This window comes from Thermobia domestica, chromosome 1 (assembly GCF_964235325.1).
Source record: "Thermobia domestica chromosome 1, izTheDome1.hap1.1, whole genome shotgun sequence".
In the NCBI taxonomy this organism is placed as follows: domain Eukaryota; kingdom Metazoa; phylum Arthropoda; class Insecta; order Zygentoma; family Lepismatidae; genus Thermobia; species Thermobia domestica.
Window position 1 is genome coordinate 388403344 of NC_137454.1, and position 24187 is coordinate 388427530.

Sequence of the window (24187 nt, forward strand, 5' to 3'; positions counted from 1 at the left end):
AACTACGTAACCACAAAGGGAGCTCTCCACTCGAGTCAAGAAGATCATAGTTGTTAGACGTTGCAACAATAACGCGATAACTCAATTCGGAATTTTCATGCTATGATATTTTAATAACTTAAGATATACGAGGTGTGTACTAAAAGTATATGCCATGTAATGTAACTCTGGTGATGTTTAATGTTCAGATGAGACGTTTCTATTACTTTTCAACGTCCACACACCGTCGCAGTCTGTGCATCCAGTGCAATGTTTCCAACCCATTTGATCAGTTCATTTTATTTTATTTTTATTTATTTATTTTTTTTTTCATCGCAATGTTTTCTAAGGTGGTGAACAAATTAGACTTTCGGACGCTCGCAATCTTCAATTGACTCGCTACCCGTAAATTCACGCATTTACTTCCGCGTAGTACATTCTGCAAGGGCAGTGTCTTCAGTAGTATCTTAACTGGCGATATATATATATATATATATATATATATATATATATATATATATATATGTATGTATGTATGTATGTCAAGCTTTTACACATGTAGACAAAATCTCTATAAAGCACTTATTTGGTGAATTCCGTATTTCAGACCAGTTTTAAGAAAGAAAAAAGAAAACTCTTTGCTTCACAAATGATATTAAAAACGAACATAGAACCTTGAAATTTTGTACAGTTAAACCTTAAATCCTCAAGTTAATTCATGTACCTTAATTAGTTCCTGAAATAAGGTGTAAAAATAAATAATAAAAAAAAACACCTTCTTTCGGTATGCACTTTGCACTATAGTAAGGATTGTTGCGGTAACAGTATTTTGTCAAATGTTAGACAACTTAATACTGGTTGTCTCGATGTTAATTTCCGAGACCCGTTCTGTAACCCCATCTGCAGAATTACAAAATTTGCAGTAGTTTTCTTCTTTTGCCTCTCACAAATCGTCAAAATGCATACTTTAACCCATAGATTAGAACAGCGTTTCCCAACCTTTTTCAACTTGCGGCACACTACGCGTGTTACTTCGATTCTTGCGGCACACTTATTTGTAAATATGAAACACAGTGGTATTTTTTCTGTGATTATTGATCTCCTTCTCACAAAAAAGAAAGCTCTATCACTGTTTTTTTTTCCCGTGGCAAATCATTATGCTTATTTTTCATTCTAATTTTAAAATAGAAAATTGGAATGAAATATTGGATACGCTTTATTTTTAAAAACTGGATCCAACGTACTACTAAGAAGGAAGATCACTAAATAACGAACGAACAAACAAATCTCTCTTACTTTTAGAACACAAATGTAGGTAATTTGTCGAAAGAATTGAATGATATATTAAATTTTCAAGTTACGAAATAGTCTGCAACAATAAAGGTCATAACAATGATAACAAATACTTTTTTCAACATTAGAAATGTACAGAATATTTAATAGTAATCCGGTATGAAACTTGAAATTGTAGATTCATAGTAGAGTTTCATAGTAATGTGTAACACAAAAATGCACTTTTTCCCTACGTTTGCTATAAAATGATTGATTGGTATAAAATTAATAATTTTGTTTCGATTCCTCGCGGCACACCAGTGGCCCATTCACGGCACACCAGTGTGCCGCGGCACACCGGTTGGGAAACGCTAGATTAGAAACTCATCTGCCTGGCGTAAAGTAATTGTTCCACTTCTCCACTGTATAGAATTGAGATAGTGGTCCTATTTCGCGGCTGGTATTGGTCTTGCCAGGCAAATGTTTAAAAGCTACCTTTAAATACATACTGTGCTCAAAGTGCTTTCTACCTAATAGCTTATAACACGGCCCGCACAGGATGTTTCTTGAATTTCTCTTATAAATAAGGACAAAAGGATACGGCTGTATCATAATTAAAAAAGAAGCCAGCTCTTCCACGCTATGTACGCAAAATAGTTGATTTAACTAAAACCGTCCAATTTCCTCTAGCTGCACTATTTCTGTTATCACGACTAAAGATAAGAATTGCGAGCTAATGAGAAGTAGATATAATGATGTAAACTATTATATACCTCGGAGTTTCCTGTTGAGTTTAACAATTTTCACATAGTACGGTTATAAGTTCTATCACTGAAATAAGAAGCCGTATACCGTGATAATTTTCAGTGATGAAACCTAGCAACACTGCATGTACTAGCTGAGATGGTCTATTTCACGAGTGAGTATATGAACACACGAGGACGTATACAGGCTGTCGTAAACACTTTTCAAAATACAGGGTGGCCCAAAAGTAGGCATACACCGCTGTACTGATCAAGGATAATAGTTTATGGGCTTATTTGCTTCGGCTCTTCCGAGCTTAAGATATATATAGCGTGCGGCAGCTATTTGAGAACACATAGTATAAGTAACACAGTATCCTGTATGTCATTGTAACACATCCCTTTCTGCTGCAGGTAAACATGGCAAACCCTACGCTAATCCAGGAAATGAAGAGGCATGTAGTCATCGTCTCCTTGGCTGCAGGACACGCCGATTCGAAGATCGCCGCCTTCCTGAACGTCGCCCAGTCATTCGTCTTCAAAGTTCGGAGAGAACTGGAGGCTGCCAGTGGTGATATGGAAACCGTTCCCCACAGGAAACGACATTGTCAGCGCTCGGACAGAACCAGGACGCCCGAATTCATCGCTTGCGTCCAAGCTGTTGTCGAAGTGGACCCGGGGAAGTCTATGACGGCACTCGCAACGGAGAAGCAGGTTGACGAGGCCACCATTCGACGTGTGGTGTATGAAGACCTCCGTTACAAGTCGTACGTGATGCGGAGAGGCCAGTTCATGTCCGCGAGAACCAGGGAGAATAGAGTGACCCGCGCCAGACGCCTTTTGAACAAGCTAAAACATCCCTATCAGCTAGAAATACTCTGGTTCTTCTCGGATGAGAAAATCTTCGTCTAGAAAAAGAAGGCGAACAACAAAAATGATCGGTGGCTGTGTAAAACACCAGAAGAGGTTCCGACCGCCATGCACCAAGTTCTCCGCCTCCGTGATGGTTCTGGGGGTCGTGAGCAATGAGGGCAACGCGATGCCTCCACATTTCTTTAGTCAAGGTGCCAGAGTCACCGCTGTTTCTTACACCGATGTGTTGAAGATGGTTGTGCAGCCCTGGATTACTGCCACAGCACGTGGATGTTTTTCAGCAGGACTCCGTTCCCGTCCATACGGCCCGTTCAACCCAAGAATGGTTGGCCACGAATTTTCACGACATCACCCCAAACATGTGGCCCCCCAATTCCCCTGATGTCAACCCTTTGGAGTTTTACGTCTGGGGCGTGGATAAGACGACCTCTAATAAGCAACCACACAACACTGTTGTGGCTCTCAGGGCAGCCATTTTGGATGCCGTGACATTCCCAGGACCCACCTCAATCATGCCTGCCGACGGTTTTGACACCGTTTAGAGACTGTCATTATGGCAGACGGCGGTTTCATATCTTGTATTGGGTCTGTCTTCACGTGTGCATAATGTACAATGGTCATTAAATGCTCTATCTTCCGTCTCCGCTCCTTTTTCCGCAGATGTTATTTTGTTCTCAAATAGCTGCCTCACCTTGTAAGTAAAAACACATTGAGAACAAATAATAAAGAAATTAAGTCTATCTGATGGATAACAATAAGAAATGATATAAAATGCAATGAGCTGATTAGTACGGTACTGTATACCTACTTTTGGGCCACCCTGTATAGTTACTTTTGGTTTCTTAAACGTTAACATATCAAAAAGCTAGAAAGAACTACACAACATTTCCAACTTATCTTTTCAAATTGTCGTCTTATGTGTATATCTTTCAAATGAAACAATACTGTCTTATCCTCCAACCTTCTGTTCACATGTAATAACTACGAGGGCTATCCAGAAAGTAGATTACGTTTTCGTCTGTGTCCGCTAGGGGCGGGGCTAGCGCGGCCATCTTGGGGTCAGAGCGTTGCGCAGCTCAGTCGGCATCTAGCCGTGCTAGTGAGAGGTTCGTGCTGTGCTCCGTTAAGATACTGTGACGGTTTGAAATGTCTGCGTTAATTGAAAATCCTGCGAGGTGCGTGCAGTAATAAGGTTTCTGACAGCAAAAAACTGTAAACCGATAGAAATCTATCGGCAGCTGTGTGAAGTGTATGGGGACAACATTATCACTGAAGGTGGAGTGCGACAGTGGGTCATAAGATTTAAAAATGGCCGAACCAATGTTCACGACGAAGATCGAAGTGGGAGACCCAGCAAAGTGACTGCCGAACTTGTCGAAAAAGTCGATGTTAAAGTCCGTGAAAATCGAAAGTTCACAATAACGGAACTTTCTTTGAGTTTTCCACAAATTTCGCGAAGTTTGTTGCACGAAATCATCAGCGAAAAGCTTGGTTACCACAAGTTTTGTGCAAGATGGATTCCAAAAATCTTGACAGAGGACCACAAAAATCAGCGAATGGCTGCAGCGTTGCACTTTTTGGACGCCTACAATAAGGATGGTGACTCTTTACTCGATCGCATCGTTACTGGTGACGAAACATGGGTGAAACACGTGAACTGTGAAACGAAATTGCAATCAATGCAGTGGGGGCACACAGGTTCTCCCCAAAAACCCAAGAAATGCATGCAAACAATGTCGGCAAGGAAGATGATGGCGACTGTTTTTTGGGACAGAAAAGGTGTGATTTTGGTGGACTTCCTGGAAAGAGGCACTACAATAAACGCTCAAAGGTATTGCCAAACTCTGCAAAACCTCAGAAGAGCAATTCAAAACAAGCGCAGAGGAATGTTGAGCTCTAAGATCTTGTTGATTCACGACAACGCCCGGCCCCACACGGCAAATGTCACGCGTGAAGTTCTTGAATCTTTTCAGTGGGAGTTGTTTCCTCATCCGCCGTACAGTCCCGACCTGGCACCGAGCGACTTCCACCTATTCCCAGCAATGAAGAAGTGGCTGGCTATGCAGCGTTTTGATGACGACGAACAGCTGCAAGAAGAGGTAACGAAGTGGTTGAAGTCGCAGGCGGCCGAATTTTTCGACGAAGGAATTTCCAAGCTCGTACATCGCTACGATAAATGCCTTAATTTGAATGGTGACTATGTCGAAAAGTAGTATTTGTGTGTGGCTTTCATCTGTATATAATAAAATTTGTTTCCTATACTTTGTTGATTTTTTATTCCAAAACGTAATCTACTTTCTGGATAGCCCTCGTATTAGAAAATGACTTCGTTCGTGTCCATTTTAAGAAATATATTTAGACATATAATCTGCAGCAGAGGCATACCCACGGGGGTAGTTTATTTATTTTCTTCAGAAAATAGAGTTGGAAGTTATTTTACAATTCCTAGAATCTTTTCGAGTGCAAAATAATACCCGTTCAATATTACATAGATGTAGTGGTTTGTAGCATTAGGACCCCCTCCCCCAAAGCTTGGGCTTCTCCCAACAAAAATGTCTGGGTGCGTGTCTGCAATATCTCTCAGACCGCAATCCAACTGTCATCAAATTTTATGCTTTGGACAGGAGTACATACCTGTGATATATGGCTAAGAAGTTAATGTGCCAAAATAGAAGGACCACAGTAGAGATTCACTAAAATCCTAGGTTGTCTTTAAATTTTTGACCGGTAATGTATGTATACTTTACTGTTATTTTAATCTCAATAGATCGCGTACTTTTACACTATTAGTTTTTAGATTTAAAAAATACATTTCTCTCGATTATCTCGAAAATTACGCATGAGGATTTCACTCAACCATATAATTTTGTTCAGCTCGATGAGATCTAATTAGTACGTGCCATCTTTCGACAATCTCCCAGTCCCCCAATTAGATCCTAATAATATGATAGAATTCATTTACTATAAAGTATTGAGAAGCTGGTAATATCATACGATTCCAATGTTAGCTGTATATACGAGGAATGATCGAAAGAAACTGTTACAAAACATAAAAATTTTGTTATTCTCTGTAACTTAACGAAGATTTAATAACACGTCTATCTTGGTGCAGTTTTGAAGACTTCAGATTCTGATCATGCCTACCCGAGAAGCGGGCATTAAAAATGATGACTCGTCTGGAAAATTGGGGCCGCGGTGGCTCAGTGGTAGAGCGTTCACCTCTGGTGCTTGGGGTCCCGGGTTCGATCCCAGCTTTGTGGTGGACAAACACCGTGTGCGTGGGTTTTCTCGGGGTTCTCCCGTTTCCTCCCACTTTCTTCATTCCACCATTTCATTCATTACTCATCATCACCGTCTCCTTTAGCCTAACCGGCATAACCGTGGGACGTAAAACTCAAAGATTTCATTTCATTTCGTCTGGAAAATTGGTCAAGAGTAGAAAAAATGAAATATTTCAGTTTAACGTCCCACGATTATTCCCTTTAGGCTAAGGGAGACTATGATGGAAATATTGGTGGGATGAGAAATTGGGAGGACACCCAGAAAACCCATCATGGACACGATGTTATCCACCACAAACTTACTTGGCTGGGATCGAACGTACTTGGCTTGAGACACTTTGCCCTCTGTGAGCAGAAGTGAAGTCAGTGGTGCGGTTCCTGCGGGACAAAGAACACTACACCTGCTGACATGCATAGGCAGATTGTAAAAGGTGTATGGGGAGGGCTAAATTTCAAAGCAATATTAGGGAAGTGGTGTCGAGCCTTCAAAGAATGACGGACTAATATTGTTAATGAAAACCCTGGACACCGCGGTAGACCCAGTACTTCAAGCATTGATGTTACGCTTGGAACGCCTAGAGCAGCACTTCTACAGCAAAAAATGTCTGGCCACCATTATATGGCATGTGATGTCAAAACCGGTGACTCACGGTAGCTATGAGAACTTGACGCGCTACAAATGTTGTTGTGATAAGCGGTTGGTTACATTTGTATGCCATTCGTTGGTCCAAATATTGAGCCCTGAAAGTATAAGGTCGGGTCCCTTCTTATTCACCAATGAAACATTTAAAAATTTTATTTTAAAAAATCCTTCTTTCCTCTTTACTTTTTTATTTCCGGTAGTACTCCCCACAGCTCGTGTCGACTCATTCCTCCGCGAGTTACATTGATGATGACGCACTGGTTTACATGTGTTAATAAACAAAATTGTAATAGTTATCTCTTATTAATTCATCAAAACAGAGAACCTTTGCAAAAATAAAAAAAAAAATTAATGCTTCGATTTTATGGCATGCTCTGGTAAGACGAAGGATGGAAATATGTTGAACAAGAACTGTGGATACATCGAGGACTATTGTCGAGTATTCTCTATCATAATGCGTGTTGATCTTCCAGCTGTCTCACACATAAGCCATTTTCGATCATGCCTCGTGTATATACACAAAACAATCTCTGACCACTAAAGGAAATAAAATCAACTATAATACGAAAAATATAGTGCTTTCTCCACGTCGTTTGGAAGTACAAGCAAGTGCAGAGAAGCTTCAACATTCATGCAACCTCACACCTACACACAAAGAGAAAAAAAAAAGTCTAGGTGCTCTGCAACGTACCTTCTCTTTTGATGTTTTCTATACGATTTTCATCCAACTGAATGTCATCCGCTGTCACTTCAGTTACAAAATTGGATGGGAACACACCAACCTGTGAAGGAATTGACATTAGATCATTATAAAATCCAAAATTATATTTGGTACGAGTATATATATATATATATATATATATATATATATATATATATATATATATATATATATATGAATATTCCCTGTACAAAATGAAATGAAATCTTTGAGTTTTACGTCCCACTGTTATGCCGGTTAGGCTAAAGGAGATAATGATGATGAGTAATGAAGGAAATAGTGTAATGAAGAAAGTGGGACGAAACGGGAGAACCCCGAGGAAACCCACGCACACGGCGTTTGTCCACCACAAAGTTCACTTGGCGGGGCCTGGGATCGAACCCGGAACCCCAAGCACCAAAGGCGAACGCTCTACCACTGAGCCACCGCGGCCCCCATTTCCTGTACAAGTATTTACACTTTAATACAGTTGATGACTAAAGAAGCTTTTATTATTCGTCATAAGGACGGAAATAGAGGTGTGGGTGTGTGTGTATATACACACGATAACAAACAAGCAGCAAGTGTGACGTGTACATCATCTGAAGGAGTTTAGTTTGTCTGACGTGATATTTTGTCAATACTGAAGCCGGAAGTAGTAGTATATTTGTCACTTCAGGCTTTAGTAAATAAATTACAGTGGAAACAATATATTGTTAGCATGCTCAATTAATTGTAGAAAAGCACTTATCACTATTACCGATTTTACTCTGCTGTGATCACCGTAAAAGCCGGAAGTGATCTCTCGCACTTGTAGCTTGAATAGAGTGTTAACAGGTTGACTGCTAAGGTGATTTTAGAGTAGTGGTCCCAGGAGGCCATAAATTTCTTCTTACCTTTGGCCCAATTATGAATAGTCATGTCACATTTTTGTCGCGATATTTTGCTTCTCCCGAAAATGTACCAATGGGAGCCGAGCACCGTATGTCATGCTCATGGTCTCACAGTAATTTGTGACAATGATCATCATATATGGTGCTCATGGCCCCACAGAATAATAAGGTGAGCACCACATATGATGCTCATGGCAGCCAACCTGTTAAAGAGAGACGATGGCACGTATTCTTAGAACGGTACATAAAAAAAAAAAAAAAAAAAACTCTTATTGTTTTTGCTCTACGCAGATCAATATTAAAATGAAATGAAACGAAATACTTCAGTTTAATGCCCGACGTTTAAGCCTGTCAGGCTGAGAGAGACAATGATTAAAGCAAGTACATGATAACAGGAGAATTGGTAGAATGAAAAAGTAGGAAGAAATGGGAGTGCCCCGAGAAAACCCAAGGACACGATGTTGTCCACCACAAACTTCCTCGGCTGGGGGGCGCGCTCTACCGAGCCACCGTGCTCCCCAGATCAATACTGAAGCCGGAAGTTGCAATGGAATTATCACTTTTAGTTTTATTAGAGAGTTAAGAATGGAGATGAAATGTATTCTTGGGACGCTTAATCGACTGAAGAAAATGGTTTCTTGTTATCTACTAACGTTTTTGCTCTATAGTGATCAACGTTAAAACCAGCAATGTTTGATTCCCATCACTTCCGATTTAATATCATCCCCATCAAATGGTACTTCTTGAGTTTTTGTCTCACGGACGGACGGACGGATAGACAGACAGAGGGAACACATAACGCAGTTTTGGCAAACCAAACTATTAAAAACTTATAAGATTTCGGTGGAACAAGGCTTGAGTTTCCTTCGGGACTTAAGAAATGCATGAACAGCCTGGGACAAAAATAGATCACAAGTAAGAGGATTTAACTTCTGGCTTGCAAATTTATGAAAAAAAAAAAAAAAAAAAAAAAAAAAAAAAAAAAAAAAAATTAACACAATGGAAATTTAAATGTGTATTAAGCGCTGATACATTAAACATATACCTATATAATTAAAAAAATGAAATGGAGTATAAAATATAAAAAGTAATCGATTTCAGAAAGCGCTGAGTATCGAAAAAATATACCCTTAGCTCGATTCTCTACTAATGCATGACACTATTAGTACACAAGGGCGTTCCTGGCCTAAGTTCCAAACGGAGACCGTCACTTACTCGTTACGAGGTTCTTTGCGCCTGGTTACAAGTAACATAAAATCGATCAGAAGATATCTCTGTTTACAAACGGAATGGATCTGTTAAGAAACTCTCTCTTATTTGTACACCATATTGAGACGTGAATTCAATGAAAATTTAAGTGAGAACGCATGACTAAGCAGGATATTAGATCAGACACGTCGACTTCGAGTACGCTAATCACAACGCTCCTTAAGAATCCAACACTTCTATTTTTGATATCAGAACTCAAGAAGTTCAGATTACATGGACTGTACTACAACTGTTTTGCTTGGATATCTCTATGCATCTAAAACACCACAGCACTTGTGGTACAGTCTATGTGGTCTCAATAAGCAGTGACCTCAAGAGTGAGAGGTAACTGTTAAGAAAGCATATTGAAAAAAATGAAATCTTTAAATTTTACCTCCCACGGTTATATCTGTTAGGCTAAAGGAGACGGTGATTATGAGAAATGAATGAAATGGTAAAATGAAGAAAGTGGGAGGAAACGGCAGAGCCCCGAGGAAATTCACGAACACGGCGTTTGTCCACCACAAAGTCCACATGGCGCGAGCTGGAATCGAACCAGGGACCCCAGGCACCGGAGGTGAACGTTCTACCACTGAGTCACCGCGCCCCCCTGACAAAGAAAGCATATTGAGTCTACCGACCGCAGACCAAGGTCTATCGAGTGACTCCAAATCTTCACTGAATTAATGAAAATTAAATCTATAATATAACGTCCCGAGGTTATGCCTCGTAGCAGGGGTGCTCGAAGGCGAGGCACAGGATACACCCACTAAAATATTAGGGGGGAATTTTTTTTATTATTGAAAATGGCACAAACACGAGAAAAGTAAATTTGGGGTTAGCGCTCAAGCACTTGAGGAAAATGGGAATCCTTGCCTCGTTGGCTAAAAGAGACGAATGGCATATTAAAGTGAATGATAAAAGAATTGGTTAAGTGAAGGTAGTGAAGTAAAACAAAAAAACAATAAAAATCCAGGCACGCTGTCCACATCACATGACCAGGATCGGATATGTCTACGTACAGGAGATAAGACAAAAATACGGAAACACCTGAAAAATCGAACATTACCTTTATTGATAGGGAGTAGGAGCCCCTTTGACACACACAACGGTTTGCAGTCGACGGAGAATGGAGAAATACATGTCACTTATGGTTGTCAAAAGGATGTTATACTAAGGAGTGCGATTTAAGTTAAGGTTACTGGAAAAAATACATGCATAAAACGAAAACAACTCGTTCGATGTCAATGAAAGTTTCACCCTTTGCTCGTCATAGTATCTCTCGAGTGTACCCTAAGTCTAAGTGCGTAATCGTGAACGGGAAGCGAATGACAGCCGAACAGTGAAAGGCTGTCCGCGAGCGGCTTATCCAATTCTACAAGAACCAGTGCTCGCGTGAATTTACGGCTGCTTTAAACCACTTTAAGTGTGAATACCCTTATAGTACTGTGCATAGAATGTTGAAAAATTATGTGGAGACTGGTGAAGCATCAAGAAAGAAGAAATCTGGACGCCCGATTTCAAAATGTACGCAAAAAGTGAAAAGGGCGATTAGACGAGAACTTTTGAAGAACCCTAACTTGTCAAACCGTGTTTTAGGACGAAAATATCAAATTTCTGAATTCAGTGTAAGGAAGATCAAGAAAGAACACAGATTCAAGGTTGAAACATGTAAAAGTGCACCCTTTTATACCGAAGAGCTGAAGAAGCGCGCTAAGACCAACTGCCGCAAACTCTCCGACAAGAAGTTCGCGAACAAGATTGTGATCATGGATGATGAAACTTACTGTTACTAAAATTTAGCGTTGGCGCCTGTTTCCAAGTATGTATCATACATTGATAAACGTCAAGTTAGTCCTAGCAAGTTCGTAAAACCTAAAGACAAGTATGCGAAAAAGTTTCTGATCTGGCAAGCGATCGCGGCAAACGGCAAAGTTTCGACTGCTGTTGTTCAAAATGGGACAATCAACGGTGACCGCCATTTAGAGTGTATTGAAAAGGTTTTGATTCCATGGATACAAAAAGAATTCACCGGACATGACATTATGTTTTGGCCCGATATGGCATCCTAGCATTAAGTGAAAAAAGTGTGCGACGCGCTTACTGACGCTGGTATCGAGTTTGTCGGCAAAAACGACAACGCGCCAAAAGTTCCTCAGGCTAGACCCATAGAGCATTTTGGGACTCTAGTTAAACGGGAAATGGCTAAAAAGCATACTTTCATCAAAGATGTGAAAGACATGCGAAAAACGTGGTCGGAAATTGGAAAAGAAGGGGCAAAAAGTAGTGGACAAGCGCTTTTCAGGAAGTTCCGAATCAAGTTTTTAAAAATCAGTCGCAAGGGTGTCTACAGCGTCAAATACAGAGCACACTAGTTCTTTTTTCAGTTATCATCTGTTTATTATATTAAAATTTGTTTTGATTTTTTAAGAAATGAAAAAGTTATTACAAAAATTCAAAGTTCCCTTAACTTAAATCGCACTCATTCTTCCGCCAGAGCAGCCGCAAGTTGTTGAAGAGGCGACGGCGCTGGATAGCGGGCTTGCACTTTGGTCTCCAGAACTTACCACAAGGACTCCATAATATTGAGGTCTTGAGATTGTGGAGGTCATGGCAGATGTAACACTCATTCTTCGTGCTCATCAAACTAGTCCTGGACGATGTGAGCTTTATGAATAGGGGCTCTTGTCATCTTGAAACACGGCATTAGCATCTGGGAACAAAGTTTGTAGCTGGTCACTCAAAATGGTTACGTAGTCCTTGGCAGTGACATGTTCATGCAGGGTGATGATGGGTCTGGAAGATTATCAGGGTATGGCTGCCCAAATCATCACTGAACCACCGCCATGCTTCACTCTTAGCAACAGACAATTTGTATCCTACGCTTGTGCTGGCGTTCTCCACACAAACTCGGCAGTTGGAAACAATGTAAAGGAAGACTCATCCGACCAGATGACAGTCTTCCACTGCTCCACTGTCCAGTTTTAATAGGGGTTGCACCACTGTCTCCGTATATCAGCATGGTCAACAGTCACGAGTTGTTTGGGAATTGCAGATCTGCCATAAATATCCTGATTCTGAAGTTCTCTTCTGATTGTTTTGACGCTAACAGGGTTTGTAAGCACTGTATTCAGCTCAGCTGTGACTTTTGGCGCCATGGCGATGATCTGCTTGGTCACAAACCTACCCAATGTGTGTCTGACTGTCGCGCAACACACTTGCGTCCACGCTGGTGCTTTGCTGATGCGTTTTTCTTAGGAACACTCCTAGGCAGTCATGATCTTCGAGTCTGCCTCCTGATACACTAAACATTTCAGCTACTTTTGTCACGGAAAGTCCCACTATACGTGAACCCATAATTTGCCCTCTTTGAGAGACTGTCAAGCTCAGACATGATTCATAACCTGAACGGACCGGTCACTGAACTGAACTGAATTGGCCTGGCCTATCTGTTGTATACCTCACAAGATGTGCCGGTGACCACAGCAACACCTACCATTCATACGCAAATCGTGTCTGAAATTGCTACCTCTTTTATACAAGGTGTTTCCATATTTTTGTCCATTCCTGTACATGCGAAACATCTTATCCTTGTCTGATTTCAATTTCAACTATAGCAGTAGCTAATTCCTAAATTACAAAGGAAACAATCGCCAGAAACTGTAAGTGATTTAGATTCAGCACCTCAAAAATCTCGGACCTTATTTCTCTACCATTTTCAGTTTCACAATGAATCCTCATAGTTTGGAAGTTTCTCGTAGCTTCACAATGCGAAAGTAACCGCATTTGTTTTTCCTACGAACGAAAGTTACCCTGGAAGACTTTCTTTCAGTTCGGAGTAAATATACTCGTATAGCCTTTCCCTTGACTAATTTCAGCTGGAATCGATATAGAGGTAACTGTTGTCTCGAGGAAAACACCCATTATGTTTCACGAGACTAGGATAATTTTATGAAATTCAACGTAGAAAGTATCCTTTATTATAGGATAAATTGGGTTCTTTTACAGAAGGGAAATTGCAATGAAAATTACACCATATTACATCGAAGTCTTGTACTACTGTTTAATATAGAATTTTTGTTGGAAACTAGGCGAAATGTTCCACATGTTGGGAAAAGTTTTGTCCTTGCTATAGTCTCGTTTGTTAGTAGGGTTTGTTTTAAACCCTAGCACTTGATTAATACAAACTCTTTGCCCTTAACCTGCGAAGGGCTAAAGTAATTTCGATACTGCACATTCACCTAGGCATACACGGGGCAGTTCAGTTGGTTCCCCAGCGCAAACATTTCTGTTTTACAAAACTCTGGATTTTGCCACTTATCAATGAAGGATTGCTACAGTGTAAACGAATAGTTACAAAGGCAAAATAAAAAGCAGTGCAACACCGGCACAATTCTTATCAGGCTTTATTGACAAAGTAAATACCAGTGCAATAGCTTCAAGATAATCACCGGATATATCTACGACCTTGGAAGCTCCCAGCACGTCTAACTTTGTTGATACTTCACAGGAATCGCTCTATATAACCAACAATGGCTTTTCTTGGTTCGTAATGTTTCCCGCGACACGGTTCTTTTATCTAATAAGGAGACAGTAATCGAAGGGACATTTTCGGCGAATACGGCGGATTGCTGAGTGTTCCTTACAGTCAGTTACGCAGATCTTGCACACAGTTAACACCTTGAACTGACATGTAAAATGATGGCATCGTTATCAGTAAAGGCCGTTGCTTTCTAATGAGTGCGAAACAAAGGAGACAACAGTAAGCACAAACAGTATAGCGTATTTACAGTATTTCAGGAGGCGCCTTAGCCCTTACAATGTTTTTCTGCATAAACGAAAACACGTGTTGATTTATTTCCTGTTTACTGTTGGTGTGCCAAATTTGAAGCGAATCGGATAGGGACACTTGAGAAACAAGAAAGGCCTTATTTTACATATAAAATCTCTACACACAATTTCATTTGCTTCAGTGCACTCCTTCCTGCGCTATTACGGTACTATTTATTATTTTCGGAGGGGGCCTAGGCCCCAACACTGTTTTATCGCACAAATTAAAACAAGTTTCGTTTATTGTTTTGCAAAATTGTCCCTATACGAAGTTTCGTTGCAATTCTCCATATTCTTTAGGAACTTCAGACGTATACTTATTTGCACTTTTGTTATTTCGTAATCAACGGTTTAGAAGGTATGTGCCCCAATCAACCGCTCTTTTCCAGGAAAATACGAAACCCGTATTACCTCATTTTACGTCTACAATATCTGTGCACAATTTCATTCACTTCTTGCCTTTCGAACGTCAAATTTCAAAACATTGGATGTAGGCTTTTGTCCTCTAAAATAGTTTTCGCAGAAAATACAAAAAACGTATTCGTTTATTTTCTTCGTATTGTCACTCCACAAAGTTTCGTTCCAGTTCTTCATGTCCTTTAGGTACTTCTGACATATTGTTATTAGCTCTTTTGATATTTCGTGATCAAAGTTTGGAGGGGCCCGCGCACCACGTAACCGTTTTTTTCCAGGAAAATACGAAACACATATTCCCTCATTTTACGTCTACAATATCTGTGCACAATTTCGTTTAGTTCGGTCCACTTGTTTTTGCCTTTCGGGCGTCAACTTTCAAAACTTTGGACGGGGGCATTTGCCCACTAAAACAGTTTTTCCGCAGAAAATAAAAAAAAAAAACACGTATTCGTTTATTTCATGTGTAGTATCTACCTGCCAAATTTTATCAAAATCGGAGCGTCACACTTGGGAAGTGTTACTTGTTAGAATTGGAAAATATACAGGGTGGCCCAAAAGTAGGTATACAGTACCGTACTGATCAGCTCATTGCATTTTATATCATTTCTTATTGATCCTCAGGTAGACTTAGTTTCTTTATTATTTCTTCTTTTAATGTGTTTTTACTTACATCTTAAGCGCGGAAGAACCAAAGCAAACAGACAAACTAGAATATTATACTTGATCAATGCATTGGTGTTTTTTCTACTTTTGGGCCACCCTGTACTTTCTGATACCTCGAGTTTTGAGGCGGAACCGCTCAAGTCTCCAACAGTATTTGTGAATGTGTCGTAAAATCGGTGGTGTAAAGCACCAAGGGCTCCACACCACTGTTTGAAGATCATACTACATAATACTGACTGTTATTCATTTCATGTTAGCAGCAACTTTCTTTTGACATATTCTCCTTGTTAAAATGCAATTGATGTTGAAAATGCAAAAATCATTTAAATATTAATTAAAACAACTCGCAGATAGCCTGCTTAAGCTCAGTTCTTCACTAAACTAGAATAGTTAAGAGTTACAACGACGACCAAACCGAGCATAAATATGGCCATCATTACGAATATTATCAAAACCGTATATGTAATGTATTTGTTGAAAGCGAACAACCTAACAGGCTGGTTTGTTTTATTTTAACTGTGTCGGCCATTCATGACCTTTAGAAGGAAAGGACCAGTACTGAAGCAAGGGGCCCCGAGGAGAGGTCCCGCAGAACAGACCAGGCTAATATAGCACACACACAAATCAATTCAAGGCGACAAGTTCTTATGTAGATAAGGGGAGTGTATCATGAGTCAAGTTTCAACTGTCACATCTACAAAATTAACTTTTTGGGGGCAGGGGGGAGACAAATACACTCCTGTACCGAGACTCCGAAGAGATTTGTTACGACACTGCTTCACTATCTGAATGAGATCCTTTCATAAAGGAACATACAGGTATTCAAGCCTTTGAACTCGAGACAAAGCAACATATGATACTCCCAAGATAGTGTCGCAGAGATCAATGACAACTTTCGGTAACATCTTGACTTAGGATGGGAGAATAATCATACCGTAAGTGATTTGTATATGTCGTCCAAAGGAAATACTACCATCTTCACTCCACGTTCTAGTTATTGGAAGGATCTCAGTTATTAGGGAGTTGAGGACCAGTATAGTGCGCGCTGTCAACATGGGCCAGCTGACATGCCTATTCTTGCTTAAACATCATCTGGGCTGTTACCAATGAGTTTAGTGACCCCAAAACTATCGATTCGACACTTATTTTTATTTCACGTCACCCTACTCCCATCCTCTATGGTTGTCTTACCCCCAATGTACGTATTTGATTCCAGATCGTAAGTCATATGTATATTAAGTTTAGGAATTTGTTCCGGGAGTTCCACGGTTATGCTGGAACACACACACTCATATACAACCTAACGTCAATTACCCGCTTCGATGAGTTAAAATAAGAAAAATCAGTAATATGTTCCGTTAGTTAGTCACTTTTTACTATTACTGAAACATATATATATATAAAACTCTATGGCCTATGGAACCCGGAGGTTCAATGCCGCCTTCACAAAAGCTCTCCACTGACTTCTGTCCTTAGCTAACTGGATCCAGTTTCTACTTTGTATTTCTATCTCTGCAAGATCCATCTTAATATTGTCCGCCCATCTGCGCCGAGGTCTTCCTAATGGTCGTTTTCGGATTGGTCTTCCAGTCAAGACTTTGAAAGCGTTTCTACTTTCTTCCATTCTAGCTACATGGCCCCCCACCTAAGCCTTCTAGACTTGACGACCCTAACAATGTTGGGTAAACCATATAAATTATGTAGTTCCTCATTATGAAGTTTCCGCCATTCCCCATTCCCGTTCCTCTTTGGTCCGAATATTCGTCTCAGGATCTTGTTCTCAAATACTTTCAGTCTATGTTCTTCCCTCAGAGTAAGTGACCATGTTTCGCAGCCATACAGCACAACAGGCATGATTATCGTTTTGTATATTTTAAGCTTCAAATTCCTCGACAGAATTCGCGACGACAAGAGATTTTGAACCGAATAGTAACACGAATTCCCTGCTTTTAGTCGGCATTTAATTTCTTCGTGAATATGATTTTCCTCTGTTAATATTGATCCTAGATATTTGAAACTATGCACTTTATCAAAAGTATTATTTAATATTTTAACGCATCCATAATTTGCTGTATTCCGGTCCCGAAGCTCTTCCATGTATTTAGTTTTCTCTGCATTTACTTCTAAACCCATGTCCCTGCAAGCGTTTAATAAAATCTCTGCATTTCTTTCTATTGTTCTCCTATCATCCCCTATTAAATTTACATCATCAGTATATGCCATCCGTCTCCCAATTTCCTGGCTGAATTTGGATTTAAACAGCATCGGAAGTCTCACTATTCATCTCAGCGACCCCAAAAACTATGGAATCGACACTTATATCGGTCATTTTCGATTATTTTTAAATATTTTCGCCCTCCCCTAACTTGCATCGTCCAAGTGAAATGATTAAACTCATCCCAGGCTCGAACCTCATCTATGTTGAAACTTTGATCGAGGTTGGGTCAGGTGGTTTAGGAGTTATTAACTCAAAACACAGTCACTCATTTGTATTATATATATATACTTTTTTTGCGAATTAATTAACCGTCTCCTTAACCTATATTCAGTAGCGTCCATTTACACCGGGCGGTTCTTCGTCCTCATCTGTGTACTAAATTTCAGATCGATCGGCTGAATACTTTTTGTTGCAGTGAAGTGCAACTATTATATTTGTCATTCGCTCTGAAGATTCTTCTTACAGTCGAATAATAATAATAAAGCTTTACTGATCACACAACGGCAATAAAAACGGCGCGGTACGGGATCCATGGCGTTGTCCCTTCCTCTTTTCCAGCTTTTAAGTTTTAAATAGTTTAAGCACAGTTCTTCACTCAAAACGACATTTATTTTCTTCTGATAAGTTTTCTAGTTTGAAAATTAGTTTGAAAATTTTGTAATTTTGATGGTATGATAATGAAATTTACAGGTGGGTGTGCACCATGAAACCAGACAATATTTTGACCAGGCTGATGGACCTACCTTTTAGTGAAATGTACTTCCTCGTTTTACGTTACACAATTATGACCCTTCGACTAAAGGAGGCCGATAATTTATAAAAATAGACAGTAATGAAAAAATTTGGTTCAATCAAAATGTGGGAGGAAACGGGAGAATGTCGAGGAAAATCCATGGACACTGTTACCCACTACAAACTCATTGTCCTGGAATCTAACCTGGAACTCACTGAACCAGAGGTGAGCAATTTACCAGTCACCCCCTCCTATATTTTAATGAAGTTTGAGAGAGAATAGTTTCGAAATTATAGTAAAAAATTAATGCCCAAAATACCTATTAAATTAATTGCAAGTTTCGGAACTCAGTGTATGAATCAACTGAGAAACTGCATACGATTTTTTTTTTTTTTTTTAACGATAAAACGAACTTCGACTTGTACCCTCACACACATTTTTACCCTGCATAAACCACCACGTTTCACTTCAAGTTAGGTCGTATATAGAACAAGAGAACCGAAATTACCATGAACCAGTACTGTATTTCAATAATGCATTAATATTATCTTTTAAAAAATATAAACTGAGATCACACATTTACCGACTGTAACACTGAACATCTTTATCTGGTGTAACTGTTAGATTAGATATTCTGTAAAATACTCACCCTGTCCCTTAGCTTGCCCTTCCACCATCCTTCCTCTATCTCAGATATAAAATCTATTATGTCGTCCGCTTGTAATTCCAACTCATCGTCATTCTCTGGTTGGTAACTAAACAATGCCTTATACCTACGCCTCGAGCCTGAAACGAGAAAGGAAAATCAAAATGGATATTCATATTTGAAGAATACATTGAAAGTTACTACATATTTATTACGTGGGTAAAAACATTCAAAAAGGAAGAGCTACTAGTCTTCCTTTATACCAAACATGATCCTTCCTATCATTGCAATTGATATGTACTTAGAAACCCCATCGGAGACGGGTCACCTGCACCCACTGAACCAAAGATTGTTATTAGGTATCCCAGAAAAAGCTTCCGACAAAAGACAATAATTTGTCCACAACACTGTAAGTCTATGCATCTCGTGGTGGTAGAATATAGTAAAACGTGAGCCAAAGAAGTTGTCCAGAGGGAGTGGAACTGCCACTCCCAACAACTTCTGGCGGGAGAGCTCATGTGATTCGAATCCCAAATGAAGCTGTAAGATTTAGATTTTTCTGGGCTTTCAGCCTCTATGGCCATATTAGTCAGTCTTGTTTTGAGAGATGACGTCCTTCGGCGAGCACACTATCCGGGAAAAAAGAAGGAAGCGGCCCGGGACTTATACGTTAGGTACCACCCCGGCATTTGTCTGGTGTGAAGGAGGAAAACCCAAGAAAACCTCACTCAGGATAGCTGGCCTTAAAAAGCCTTTTCGACCGAGTGCTCCCAAAGGGAATCGAACCCCAGGGAACGAAACAATGAATGGAAGAAAAAAAAAATACCATGCAGGTTTCTAATCTGCAATTTATGTGAGACCTATAATTCCCTTTAAGCTATTTTCCAAGCGAATGGAGCTGAAATTGAACTATTTCTCTCAATGCAGGTGTTCTTTGCCGACCTTAATAGCAACCTTGAACGCCTCACTATCTATATATTCTAAACATAGCGTATCCCATCGGATCCACTGTCATTGTAATTTTCGTTTATTCACAACATCCTTACTGAATGACTAGTTTACTTTTTCCCCTTTTTCACTAGCTCTTGTTCGCAGTTTAAATTCGCAAAAAAAAAAAAAAAAAAAAAACGCCCGCATGACGGAGGTTCCCTGTTCCCAATCTGCACTGATTACAACCACTACATTACAAACGAAACTAACTGGAAATAAAAATTCTCGTAGTCTTAAAAAATCCAAGTTTATAATCGTGTATTGAGCGTTTGCTATTTGTGATCTTAGGAGAAATACGTAACAAACCAGGATTTTCTTTCATTTCGCAAAAATTGGAAGAAAAGACAAAGTTACAAACAAATTTTAAACTCATCCAATCATTTTTGATGCACAGAATGGACAAACAGAATTTTACACATGTCTTTTACTCAACAAACAAGTTTTCTTCGGATGTGCCGAGGAAGAAGGGAAAAGTGCCTCAAAACTATATACGCAAATTTTGTTTTTTGGAAATTTTAAGATAAGAATTTTTATTTATAGTTAGTACATATGCATACCAATGTATCAATTAAGTGCTTATACGAACTAATAAGCTTACACACTTAAAAAACTCAAATTTCCAGAAATAAGATATTTTGAGTCACCTAGTAGTAAACATGGAGATAAATTTTATGGTAATCTCTCATCAACCCAAAGTCTTCACAATTAAAATCTCTTGTTATGTAAATAACATTTATACCATATTACGACATCTCCAGCAAACTGATTAAATTATCTGATGAATTCTCGGTTCGGAGCTTCAAGTATATATATATATATATATATATATATATATATATATATATTCACCTAGAGACTTCTATCTTTTTACCTCAAATATTCCCTCCTGTCAAAACTGCTTTCAAACCTCTGCAATTTGTTTTCCGTGTGCCTCAAGCACTCAATATTTGCATCCTGCCCAGCAACAAATCTTGAGTTTTTATAGACCTTCGCTTTTAATCTGTTATCGTAACTCGTATTTCTAATTATCGTTTGTCTCCTTGTCGGTTTAATTATTTCTTACAACGATGAATAAATACCAACATTTTATTAGGATCACACAGGGAAACGTAAGATTGGGCTGTTAGTACGTTCCTCCGTAAGATAACTCTTGAACGAAATGGATGGTTTAATTCTGTTTTTCCAATAGATAGCTACAGCAATTACCCTGGCCAATTTCGTTAATGGAGTCAATCCATTAATATCTTAATGGGTAACGGTGGCAAATTCTATATATGTGCGGGAATATTTATACATATATATTTTTTTGGCAATAGATAAACACTATTATCCCTGCCGATTTCCGTTATGAAAATTTTATTTATATAGACATAAGGGAAAGCAGGAGGCAATTAAAAAAAAAAGCCAGGACTATAGAATGGAATTCTGGAATTAGCCTGGTAAATTATAGCATCAAATAAATTTCGAGACTCCCAAACCCTGGGATCAAATACTGAAACCGAATATAGGGACAAATCGGGAAATGAAACCTATACTTGAAACGCCAAATCCATTATTAAAAAAAAAAAAAAAAAAAAAAAAAAAAAAAAAAAAAAAAAAAATCATTCTCTCTAATCTTTGCTCTGAGATCTGAACACTTCATTTTTCAAATTTATTTTACCTTTACTGGGTCTGGTAACTATCATAAATGCACCAGACAGTCCTTTCCCATTGGTAAGGAACGGGTACAATTATAATTTTCATCTTACATACGTAATATTCTACATATTACCCAGACATGGCTTTGGCTTTATCATTTTCGTCCTGTTCATTAAACATCCTGCAGGATAATGCACAAAAAGTGAAAAAGTGCATGACTAACCCGGAATCTTCGGCGTACCGTGCCGATGCGTTAAACACTATGCTACACAGTCTGGTCCCAGGACAGCCAAACACTCTCCTACTCTTCGGAGCTCTTCCACTCAAGACCAGATAGCTTGCACCACGACCTAGTTGCTGTGCTTGGACAAATCCAGTGTATGTTTAGAACATCGTTAATGTTGTATTATCATCAGGGTTGGCAAAAATCACGGTTTTTATTTTAAAAAACCAAAGAACCGTTAAAGCTGTTTTTTAGGTTTAAACCAGGTTATTTTGGTTTAAATAATTTGCTCTAGGTATTTATATCACATATGGATAGAAACAAGTTTGTTTCGCCTTGGTGTTATTACGCAACAATCGGGTTATCCTAGAAGAGGTCACATAAGCTTAAAGAGAAATTCAAACCGCTTCTCGGCTTACATCCGAGAGAAATTGTACTCCATTTGAATTCGAAACCGGGACTAATTCACCACAAATGAGATACATCTGCCGACTCACTCACAAAGGACTCCTGATAAAAATACGTTGTACTAATCTTTACATACTTGTTAATATAATTGTCAAGAGTCATTTTAGAAGGATAAAAAGATAAACACTTGCACAAAGTGAAACCATTATACAGAATTATGTATGGACAATTTCAAAAATACTGCAGAGTACAGAAGAACTAACTTATTCCAAGTTAGTTCAGTACGAATTTTATTAGTCAAAGTTAAAGAAACACAAGGACTTACTTTGCATAACAGTAAGAAAAGTGAATAAAGATACGAATTACGTGAGTCCACTTTGGCTCTCACCCATTTATACATAAATAGATACCAAAGATACTTCTGATTTCAATAAATGCCTCTCGTGGGGTTTGTATGACCCTCCCACAAAAAGTACGGCATGTCGATATATGTTATCAATAATAAACATTATTAAAACGAAGCAATATTTAGAATTTCTTTGATTGCAGTTGCATAATAATAAACTATAAATTAAAAAAAATGCTTTTGTAGTATAATCTCTGAGTAATGAATGGGGAATTTAGGTCTGAATATAATACGAATAATATACGGAAGTGAAACGTAACGTGATAACCCACAAATGTGTGTTCATCAAGATTTTACGAAAAATTACACTTTTACCTTTTTTTTTTTTTTTTTTTTTGAAAAAACAAAAGCTGGTTTAAACCAGGCAACCCTGATTATGTTAATGAAGGGAGGAAACAATCCATTTAACTTACACCCCAAATCCTTTGTAGTTGCGAATTCAATACTACACAGTGAAAAAATATATTACTGGCCTGGACTCGAACCCGGGATCTTCGGTGTACCGTGCCAATGCGTTAATCACTACGCTACTCAGTCCACTTCCAGAACAGCCATACACTGTTCCGCAGCGTAGTGTGAAAGCGGGTAGAGTAGCGGTTAACGTATCGAAAGGTACGCCGAAGATCTCGTGTTCGAGTCCCGCACTTTCTTATTTAGCGTGTACTCAACTAAAAATCATTTAGTGTGTAAAAATAAGTTTAAAAAGTTTGTTTTCTCCTATCATTAATATCTTTGAAGATTGTTCCAAATCCTAGGAACTAACCAATACAACTTTCTTCTCTTTAACTTTATGTCTTTTCACCCTACTTTTAAACCAAACTTTCTAACATTCCAAAATTTTACTATCCCACCTCAAACACTAGTAGAAACAACTACCCCCTCCCTCAAACAAAAGACGATAGTAGTTTTATGTGATTTCCCAAACGTATGACCTGCACAGTTTGAAAGTAGAAAAACTCTGCTAGGATGGCCAGCAGTTGATTTTGAACTCAGAATTTCCTGATTACAAGACGAAAACTAACCACTACTTACATCAGTGATCTCAGCAGAGAGCACTTTTATCTCTTCTAACATAACAGAGAATATGAGTTATACTACCCCACATAATAAATGCACACAAGACAAGAAGATAAATATATTCTACTCACCGCCTCTTATAGTAACACCGTTCTTTTCCTCCGCCGAATGGTCATTAATGCCACTATCAACAGTGAGAACCTGAAATTAAAGAATTTTACACTTAAGCATTGCCTGACGTACACAGATCAATAGATAATGATAAATAATACAAACAGTTGAATACTGAAGTAATTTGAGGGGGCGCGGTGGCTCAGTGGTAGAGCGTTCACCTCCGGTGCTTGGAGTCCCTGGTTCGATCCCAGC

At 39.0% G+C, this 24187-nt stretch overlaps 1 protein-coding gene and 1 pseudogene across 2 annotated transcripts in view; one reads left to right on the forward strand and one right to left on the reverse strand.

The window, feature by feature from the left end:
* LOC145665072 (SH3 domain-containing kinase-binding protein 1-like) overlaps nucleotides 1–24187 on the reverse strand; it is a gene marked incomplete at its 3' end in the record, with an annotated part of 70703 nt that overhangs the window by 40253 nt on the left and 6263 nt on the right. For both annotated transcript variants that reach the window (XM_081732336.1, XM_081732345.1), the window contains 3 exon segments: nucleotides 7483–7573; nucleotides 19143–19279; nucleotides 23953–24022. In XM_081732336.1, coding sequence (XP_081588462.1) covers nucleotides 7483–7573; nucleotides 19143–19279; nucleotides 23953–24022 — 298 coding nt within the window.
* On the forward strand, nucleotides 2415–3023 carry LOC145665721 (uncharacterized; annotated as a pseudogene).